Here is a 10,903-nt window from a genome sequence, read left to right as displayed (position 1 = left end):
ATGTACTTTTTACTTTATAATTTCATATTTAGTTTACTTAGAAATAGTAGAATAGATGTCTACCAGAATGTGATTTGTCCCCATACTGTAGTATCTTCATTCTAAGGTTGTTTTATCATAGAGTCACATTCCCACAAAATCACATCCTTTAACCCATTAAAACTGGGAAACAATTTTAGATTTCATAAAGCATTTGGTTGTTGTCGGGCAGAAACCTCCTAAATCCATATTAAGGCCTGAGGCTGATTCTACAAATCATCTGTCGGGTGGAATCTTTTTAACACAAATCTTCTCTTCTGGCGGTCCCTGCCTGGCACAAAACATTTTCAGATGGAGGGGTCTGCGGTCAAATACATATTGGGGGTCCTTGGTTAGAGAATCACATGTTCATGTTTCAGCCTCAGGTGAAATACATACCTAATGTTGTGTTCCTCTTCTTGACCAGCAGAGGTCACTGTTACCCTGTAATAAAACACACAGAGAGGTTCAGATTGAGGAATGAATGAATTCATGTTGGATCCTCTGGGAATCATTCTGGGATCGAGTTCACCCCCCCCCTCTAACCCCCTCCCTCCTCCCTCCAGTCTTATTTAAAGCTCCACAGTTCAGTGTGAAGCAGAAACACAGAAACACACAGACTCTAACCTCCTCCATTCTGTTCTGTTCTCTGTTCTGTGTTCTGAGTCACAGAGGGTTTATATGAGAGACAACATGGCTTTGTTTGTTCTGCTGTGGATGTTTATTCACCTTCATACAGGTACTGTAACTACTGTACACTGTTATTATATCATAACATCATTAATGTGTTCATTATGGTAATATAACTACTGTATTATCATAACATCATTAATGTGCGTCATCATGAGACTTGCATATAGGTAATGAAGCTGCTGTTGAAGCTGTTATTGTTGTTGTATCATAATTATATGAAACATACACAGCCTACAGGTTACAGAGTAACTGTTATTATTATTATCATTACTATAATGTGGGTCATATGAGACATGTACACACAGGGTAACATACTGACTCTATTTATGTTTTATCATAACAAGCTTAATCTACACATACAGACTGTTATGTTCTATTATAATTAATATGTGTCATATGAGACATACAGGTCATATATATGTTATGTATGATTTATCTTAATTAATGTGGTCTCATATTCATATCGCCAGGTATATGTGTGTGTGTGTGTGTGTGTGTGTGTGTGTGTGTGTGTGTGTGTGTGTGTGTGTGTGTGTGTGTTTCTGTTTCTGTTTCTGTTGTCTCCTCACTTTGGTTGCTTGTTGTTAAATTATTAAACTTACATAACGTTACGTTCCTTCAATATTCCTGTCTGTTGGTTTATTGTACATTATATGTGTGGTGGGGGGGTCAAAAGATAATGGATATATAGTATAAGATAACTATTAAACTATTAAACAACATAAGAACATGTCAAATTAATTGAGATTTTTAGTGACAAAAATTTAAATGAGTGAAATTACTTTCTATGCGCGGGGGGGGGCGTGGACGTGGACCATAACCTGTTATGTGTGTGTGTGTGTGTGTGTGTGTGTGTATGTTTTGTTCTCAGGAGCGTGCATGTGGAGCGTGCACGTGGATCATAACCTGTAATGTGTGTGTGTGTGTGTGTGTGTTTGTTTTCAGGAGCGTGCACGTGGACCATAACCTGTTGTGTGTGCGTGCTTTGTTCTCAGGAGTGTGCATGTGGACCATAACCTGTGTGTGTGTGTGTGTGTGTGTGTGTGTGTGTGTGTGTGTGTGTGTGTGTGTGTGTGTGTGTGTGTGTGCTTTGTTCTCAGGAGCGTGCACGTGGAGCGTGCACGTGGACCAGAGGCAGGCTGTGTTCAGGGTAGGAGACAGGCAGAAGGTGCGTTGCTGGGCAACGGGCTGTGGTGACAGGAACAACAGAGTGACGGTCACATGGTCCATCATGGAGGACAGGCCCATGCCCGCTGACCTCAGGGTCACCGGGGGTCAGGAGGTCACCGCCCTCTTTGACCCCGTCCTGATCCAACATGAAGCTACGTACCTCTGTAGAGTCAGCTGTGGAACTAACAGCAAACAGATGACCTCCAAGATACATGTTTACTGTAAGTTATCATTATTATTAATATTAACATTATTATTATTATGAAGCTACGTACCTCTGTAGAGTCAGCTGTGGAACTAACAGCAAACAGATGACCTCCAAGATACATGTTTACTGTAAGTTATCATTATTATTAATATTAACATTATTATTATTATGAAGCTACGTACCTCTGTAGAGTCAGCTGTGGAACTAACAGCAAACAGATGACCTCCAAGATACATGTTTACTGTAAGTTATTATTATTATTAATATTATCATTATTATTATTATGAAGCTACATACCTCTGTAGAGTCAGCTGTGGAACTAACAGCAAACAGATGACCTCCAAGATACATGTTTACTGTAAGTTATTATTATTATTGTCAGGAGACATTGTTTTCACTTTCCACATGACAAGCTAACATTGGTCAAGCCTCACGTGACACGTGACAATACGGTGAAATAGTGTGATCTGATTGGCTAGTGACGTATAGCGGCCTATAAATACATGTGTCACTTTGAAAGAGTCTTTGCCTCTTTCAAAGTGAGGTAAGACAGGACTAATCACGAAATGGCTGAGAAATGGCGGATACTGTAACAATTGGATAGGACACTTATACAGACAGGACGGATAGGACACTTACATAGACAGGACAGATAGGACACTTATACAGACAGGACAGATAGGACACTTATACAGACAGGACGGATAGGACACTTACACAGACAGGACGGATAGGACACTTATACAGACAGGACGGATAGGACACTTACACAGACAGGACGGATAGGACACTTACACAGACAGGACAGATAGGACACTTATACAGACAGGACGGATAGGACACTTATACAGACAGGACGGATAGGACACTTATACAGACAGGACGGATAGGACACTTACACATACAGGACGGATAGGACACTTACACAGACAGGACGGATAGGACACTTATACAGACAGGACGGATAGGACACTTATACAGACAGGACGGATAGGACACTTATACAGACAGGACGGATAGGACACTTATACAGACAGGACGGATAGGACACTTACACATACAGGACGGATAGGACACTTACACAGACAGGACGGATAGGACACTTATACAGACAGGACGGATAGGACACTTATACAGACAGGACGGATAGGACACTTATACAGACAGGACAGATAGGACACTTATACAGACAGGACGGATAGGACACTTATACAGACGGATAGGACACTTGTGTCATGTTACTATGACACAGTAACATGTTCTATTTTTTGTAAGAATTAGAACATAAGAAGTAGAACATTCCCAACATTCACAAGTCTGCTGGCGGAGACTTGTGCTCCGAGGAGCACTTGTCTCCTGGGGCAGGTACCCTCACAAAAACATGCAGTAATCCTGGTCTCTATACTGCCTCCCCCTGGTCAGCCAGGGCGCCTGATGGAGGGGAAAGGAACTGGTTGGAATAACGTGTTCCTTCCACGCACTACGTCCTACCAGGGAAACTCCCTCCTGTCAGGTGACATGAAGGTCAGTTGGCTCTCATGTATTGAAGGAGGCATGAGCTCGGCCCTGGCCTCCCTAGGTTGGCAGAGGGAGTGTAGTGCCCAGGATTACATAGACAATTGGCACTGGGTGTAAAAAAAATTGGGTTACAAAATCGTGGGATAAACATTTGAAAAATAAATAATAAAAATGAAATAATATTACTATTACTATTACCATTACTATTATTATTATCATTATTATCATTATTATAATATCCTCCTCCTATAATTCTACAAAGCTCTGTGTTTCTGTAGCTCTGTCTGTCTGTGCTGTGTGCAAAGCGGGTCGGGCCGTGTGTGTGTGTGTGTGGGGGGGGGCGCGCGCGTTGCAGGTACCAACACTTTCCATCCCTGATATACTGTCTGTGCACAGAGCATAAAACTGCATGTACTTTAGGTGCTCATATCCCCCGACGGGTATGGTCTAGTTATTATTATTATTACCATTATTATTATTATTATCAATATTAATAATAATGATAAAAGTGCTCCTCAGAGCACAGGTCAGGTAGGTTATTGTGGCCTCCTGGTGGCGCTATAACAGGCCAATCTGAAGAATTCTGGGCAGAGGTTTGGGATTGTCATCCAGGGAGTGTTTGTGTACAGTTTTGCAGCAACCGGGTCAACAGTGCCGGAGATTAGCTGCTCACAGACAGAAGGACACACGGACAGGTTGCAAAACATAGTTGTCTCCAAAACATAGTTGTCTCCAAAACATAGTTGTCTCCAAAACATACAGGTAGTTGTCTCATGCCTTTTGGCCTGGCGGAGACAATGTTTTTGCCCCTGACCGTCTGTCTGTCTGTCTGTCTGTCTGTCTGTCTGTCTGTCTGTCTGTCTGTCTGTCCATCCCTCCGTCCGTATAGCCAATCTATGTGAGCTTGTAGATCGGCTATTTTCAAAGAGTCATAAATCCTATTCTCAGTCATGTGACCCACTGACCTACTGAGTGTCTGAACTCACTGCTCTGACACGACCAATCACTGACCTTTATGTTCATATAGTATGCTCTGACACGACCAATCACTGACCTTTATGTTCATATAGCATGCTCTGACACGACCAATCACTGACCTTTATGTTCATATAGCATGCTCTGACACGACCAATCACTGACCTTTATGTTCATATAGTATGCTCTGACACCACCAATCACTGACCTTTATGTTCATATAGTATGCTCTGACACGTCCAATCACTGACCTTTATGTTCATATAGTATGCTCTGACACGACCAATCACTGACCTTTATGTTCACATAACATGCTCTGACACGTCCAATCACTGACCTTTATGTTCATATAGTATGCTCTGACACCACCAATCACTGACCTTTATGTTCATATAGCATGCTCTGACACCACCAATCACTGACCTTTATGTTCATATAGTATGCTCTGACACGACCAATCACTGACCTTTATGTTCATATAGTATGCTCTGACACCACCAATCACTGACCTTTATGTTCATATAGCATGCTCTGACACCACCAATCACTGACCTTTATGTTCATACCATGCTCTGACACCACCAATCACTGACCTTTATGTTCATATAGCATGCTCTGACACCACCAATCACTGACCTTTATGTTCATATAACATGCTCTGACACCACCAATCACTGACCTTTATGTTCATATAACATGCTCTGACACCACCAATCACTGACCTTTATGTTCATACCATGCTCTGACACCACCAATCACTGACCTTTATGTTCATACCATGCTCTGACACCACCAATCACTGACCTTTATGTTCATATAACATGCTCTGACACCACCAATCACTGACCTTTATGTTCATATAACATGCTCTGACACCACCAATCACTGACCTTTATGTTCATACCATGCTCTGACACCACCAATCACTGACCTTTATGTTCATATAACATGCTCTGACACCACCAATCACTGACCTTTATGTTCATATAGTATGCTCTGACACCACCAATCACTGACCTTTATGTTCATATAACATGCTCTGACACCACCAATCACTGACCTTTATGTTCATATAGTATGCTCTGACACCACCAATCACTGACCTTTATGTTCATATAGTATGCTCTGACACGACCAATCACTGACCTTTATGTTCATATAGTATGCTCTGACACCACCAATCACTGACCTTTATGTTCATATAGTATGCTCTGACACCACCAATCACTGACCTTTATGTTCATATAGCATGCTCTGACACCACCAATCACTGACCTTTATGTTCATATAGTATGCTCTGACACCACCAATCACTGACCTTTATGTTCATATAGCATGCTCTGACACCACCAATCACTGACCTTTATGTTCATACCATGCTCTGACACCACCAATCACTGACCTTTATGTTCATATAGCATGCTCTGACACCACCAATCACTGACCTTTATGTTCATACCATGCTCTGACACCACCAATCACTGACCTTTATGTTCATATAGTATGCTCTGACACAACCAATCACTGACCTTTATGTTCATATAACATGCTCTGACACAACCAATCACTGACCTTTATTTCTCTGGTCGTACCATGTGATCTGACCAGGAGAATGTTCTTAAAAACATCTTTTTAACATGATTTAGTCCAGTTGTAGAAACAGCTGTTCTGACTCATGTTAAAGAATGAGTGTTTTCTCCTCAGCTTAGAGGGAGTCACATTAAATAGAACAGATCTACAAGTTAACAACGCCTCGCCATGAGACACATTGTCAGCTGCTTGTAGATCAGTTATTTTTGGAACGCTAACACTATGGAGAGAGTAGATCTGACTGACGACTGTTTATAGACGGGCTGCAGATAGCACACACACACACGCACGCACGCACGCACGCACGCACGCACGCACACACACACACACACAGTCACTCTGTGAGTACACACCAGGTGTTCTATGGATGCGTCATGTGTGTGTGATCATTGTCACACATAGAAACATGTTGACCACAACCTGACTCCTGCTCTTGTCTGGCAGAAGAGTGTGTGAGACCATCTTCTGCTTGTATAATAATAATTATTATGTCAGATGAACTTTCAGTGAGAGGTGAGTTCATTAATAGTAGTAATAACAGTTCATAATACCTCATGAAGCATTGAATTCATGAAGATGTTTTAGTTTTTGTCACATTCCTGAGCCCATCATTTTATGATGGAAGAAAAGATGCTAATGTATCCGGTAGGAGACACAAAGGAGACTCTTTGAGTCTCCTACCGGAGAGTCCACCGGTCATCACATTATTGTCTCAGGAATGAGAAACAAAAACAAAAAGATTGCGTGTAATTGATAGAAAATGAGTCATTTTATGGGTGAACTACTCCTTTAATTATTAATTTTTTTAATTAGTTTTTACCACAGAATGTCATAGAAAGAACAACAGGAAGTGATGTCATGTGTGAACCGGAAGTGACGTCATGTGTGAACAGGAAGTGACATCATGTGTGAACAGGAAGTGATGTCATGTGTGATTGTGTGTTCTTCAGCGTTCCCCGAGGACCCGGTGGTTTGGGGTCACGACCTCCTGGAGGCGGGACAGGAAGCCACGCTCCGCTGCAGCGTCAGTCATCTGTACCCCAGTGAGCTGGCCACGTTCCATTGGCTGAGGGGAGGACACACGCTGCTGCACGGCCAATCGGGAGAGGCCGGGGGCGGGGACGACACGGTGGTCTCCGCCTACACCTTCACTCCCAGCGGAGAGGACACAGGAAGTGACATCACCTGCCGGACGACCCTTGACCTCCCGGGAGTTCCCCAGGAGGAGAGGACGAGGGAAACCACGGTTACCATGACGATCAGATGTAAGTGTTTCTCAATGTGGGGTCTGGGGACCCAGCAGGGGTCCAAATGGAACGTCTACGGCGTTGGTTCTCAAAGTGGGGTCCGGGGACCCCCAGGGGTACTTGAGGGGGTTCCAGGGGGTCCCCAGCTAAATGATTGACAGGAACCAAATGGACCCTTGTGGGTCTGTAACTCTGAGAGTGTACAAATGGAACCAAATGGACCCTAACGGGTCCATTTGGTTCCATTTGTACACTCTCAGAGTTAAATTAACATTGAATTTACAATGTGAATTGGGGTCCCAGAGGTAGGCTTATTAATGCCATTAAATGGGGGTCCGTAGCCCTAATGCATGTCAAAATGGGGGTCCTTGAAATTAAAATGGTTGAGAATCACTGCTAGAGAGCCGTAAAAATCTTCTCTTATGGGGGTCCCTGGCTTATCTTTTCAAATGGGGGTCCGCGGGCTAATAAGTGTCAATTTGGGGGTCCCTGGCATGAAAAAGTTTGAGAACCACTGGTCTACGGGGTCTGTAACTCTGTAGACGCGCTGTGAGCTTGTAGATCTGCTGTTTCTGTACAGCCAACGCTAACATCTAACATGACACGGATGCTTTGCCGGTTTTAATGGATTAAACATGGATATGCTCGGTCCGGACCGCTGCGGTCCTGGAACTTAGGCTCTAATGTAGCCGGACAGCGCATTGCGGGTTCGGGTCCCGTTCCCGACGGTCTTTGCTGCATGTCTCTCCCCATCTCTCTCTCTCGCCCTGTTTCCTGTCCATCTCTCTCTCGCCCTGTTTCCTGTCCATCTCTCTCTCGCCCTGTTTCCTGTCCATCTCCACTTAGACACTCAGTTAATGTGGGCTGCATTAAGTGAAGGTGGGGGCCGCATTAAGTGAAGGTGGGGGCCGCATTAAGTGAAGGTGGGGGTCACATTAAGTGAAGGTGGGGGCCGCATTAAGTGAAGGTGGGGGCCGCATTAAGTGAAGGTGGGGGCCGCATTAAGTGAAGGTGGGGGCCGCATTAAGTGAAGGTGGGGGCCACATTAAGTGAAGGTGGGGGCCGCATGTGGCCCCCGGGCCGCCAGTTGACCATGTATGACCTAAGAAATATGCCAGAGTACATGTCTCTCTCAGCCTGACACTGTTTTATCTCTAGCAGCTTGTTTACTGTAAAGCTCTCCGGTCTGGTCTACAGCAGAGAGCATGTTGCAGGGAAACCGAAGGGGAACCGAAGGGGAACCGAAGGGGAACCGAAGGGGACGCACGTGCATGCGTGATTTTTTTTTTTGTGGTTTTATTCCCTTTTATTTCAGGACGAGCGTTCTGTTTTCCACCCAGAAAAAAAAACTTTTTTCTTCGACCCCCCCCCCCCATGGAACTGTATAAAAAAGTAAAAGTCTAACCCCCCCCCCCACTGCGTCCCTGTCCAGAACACAGCAGCATGTGTGTTGACAAAGACCAGACAGAGACACACATTATGCCTGTTTTAAAGTCTCTCTGTATTGGTTGCCTGTTGGATTTAGAATAGATTCTGTTGTGTTCAGATCCTCCACAGATCATCTTCATGTCAGATCCAGTCAGCATCAGGGAGGGATCTACTGTAGATCTGTCCTGTGTCGCCACCGGAACTCCAGACCCGCTGATCCACTGGAGCTTCATAGATGCTGCCGGTCAGACCGGACCGCCGGTTCAAACCCGCAACCTGACGCTGGACGCTGTGGGCGTGGCCCAGGGCGGAGTCTACGTCTGCCACGCCTCCAACCTGGCAGGGAACCAATCGGCTAACGTCACCGTCACAGTGCTGGGTAATTGTGTGTGTGTGTGTGTGTGTGTGTGTGTGTGTGTGTGTGTGTGTGTGTGTGTGTGTGTGTGTGTGTGTGTGTGTGTGTGTGTGTGTGTGTGTGTGTGTGTGTGTGTGTGTGGGGGGTGATCAGGTCGAGGTAATCATTTCTGAGTACTCCAGCAGACTTAGTCCACACATCGCCTCTGCCTCTAATCATGAAACTAGAGGCAGTCAGAATAATAGCATTGGCCAAGGTACAACGTCTTTTCTCCAATGTACATGTTCCACGAAAATCACCACGTGATTTGACTGATAAAACTGTGCACTTAGTGAGACAATGGACTGGTCTTAACACACACACAACACGTGACATTATTACAGTAAACGTGAGGGCGGTATGGGTGTTCACCATTTTGAATGGACATATATTGCTACGAGGCTCTCCCACTTGTTAAATATGCTGAACAATGATGACCAGTATGTGAGAGAGCTTGCACGTTCATCTCTGTTCCTGGACCTAAAAAAGTCCCCCTGGCATGTGGCTCGGATCCTAGCTTCCTAGGCTTCAGGAGGATCCTAGCTTCCTAGGCTTCAGGAGGATCCTAGCTTCCTAGGCTTCAGGAGGATCCTAGCTTCCTAGGCTTCAGGAGGATCCTAGCTTCCTAGGCTTCAGGAGGAAACCTAGTGGAAAGCTAGACAGTCGCTCTCCCGGCTTCGGTGTGTGGTCAGACTGGCCGGACTTAAACCATCTGTGCTGTTGGGCTGATGTTACTTTGAAGTGGGTAGGGTCTAACTCTGAGGCGATGGCTGTCTCGGAGGACTTTATATATCTGACCCCAGTATCTCTGTCAGAGCATCTATGACTGTGTGTGGAACAGAACACCAACTCACACTGACTAATGTTGTTGTTGTTGCTGTTGTGCCTCTTATGGGCAACAACAGCAAAGACAGCGGCAGCATTGGACTGAGCTGAGACTGCAAGGGAAGACTGCATGTCTCCCTTCTGTCCATTCTGTCTCTCTCTCTGAAGACTGCATGTCTCCCTGCTGTCCATTCTGTCTCTCTCTCTGAAGACTGCATGTCTCCCTGCTGTCCATTCTGTCTCTCTCTCTGAAGACTGCATGTCTCCCTTCTGTCCATTCTGTCTCTCTCTCTGAAGACTGCATGTCTCCCTGCTGTCCATTCTGTCTCTCTCTCTGAAGACTGCATGTCTCCCTGCTGTCCATTCTGTCTGTCTCTCTGAAGACTGCATGTCTCCCTGCTGTCCATTCTGTCTGTCTCTCTGAAGACTGCATGTCTCCCTGCTGTCCATTCTGTCTCTCTCTCTGAAGACTGCATGTCTCCCTGCTGTCCATTCTGTCTCTCTCTCTCTCTGAAGACTGCATGTCTCCCTGCTGTCCATTCTGTCTCTCTCTGTCTCTGAAGACTGCATGTCTCCCTGCTGTCCATTCTGTCTCTCTCTCTCTCTGAAGACTGCATGTCTCCCTGCTGTCCATTCTGTCTCTCTCTCTCTCTGAAGACTGCATGTCTCCCTGCTGTCCATTCTGTCTCTCTCTGTCTCTGAAGACTGCATGTCTCCCTGCTGTCCATTCTGTCTCTCTCTGTCTCTGAAGACTGCATGTCTCCCTGCTGTCCATTCTGTCTCTCTCTCTGAAGACTGCATGTCTCCCTGCTGTCCATTCTGTCTCTGTCTCTGAAG

The 10,903-nt window shown here is 45.1% G+C and overlaps 1 protein-coding gene across 2 annotated transcripts in view; it reads left to right on the top strand.

Annotated features, from left to right (window-relative positions):
* The first annotated feature begins 647 nt into the window (after positions 1 to 647).
* Positions 648 to 10,903, top strand: part of vcam1b (vascular cell adhesion molecule 1b) — a 25,208-nt gene continuing 14,952 nt past the window's right edge. Inside the window, exons 1-4 of one of the 2 annotated variants that reach the window (XM_084066982.1) lie at positions 648 to 757; positions 1,812 to 2,102; positions 7,123 to 7,437; positions 8,966 to 9,226. In XM_084066982.1, the coding sequence (XP_083923108.1) occupies positions 700 to 757; positions 1,812 to 2,102; positions 7,123 to 7,437; positions 8,966 to 9,226 (925 nt within the window). In that variant the 5' untranslated portion in view covers positions 648 to 699. Of the gene's footprint in view, positions 758 to 1,811; positions 2,103 to 2,404; positions 2,448 to 7,122; positions 7,438 to 8,965; positions 9,227 to 10,903 lie in introns of those variants that run through there. The other variant, XM_084066983.1, reaches the window with a different exon arrangement.

The sequence above is a fragment of the Gymnoscopelus microlampas genome (assembly GCF_963454915.1).
Source record: "Gymnoscopelus microlampas genome assembly, chromosome: 9".
Lineage (NCBI taxonomy): Eukaryota > Metazoa > Chordata > Actinopteri > Myctophiformes > Myctophidae > Gymnoscopelus > Gymnoscopelus microlampas.
Note: the sequence above shows the minus strand (reverse complement) of the source record. Positions and strands in the feature narration are given on the sequence as shown.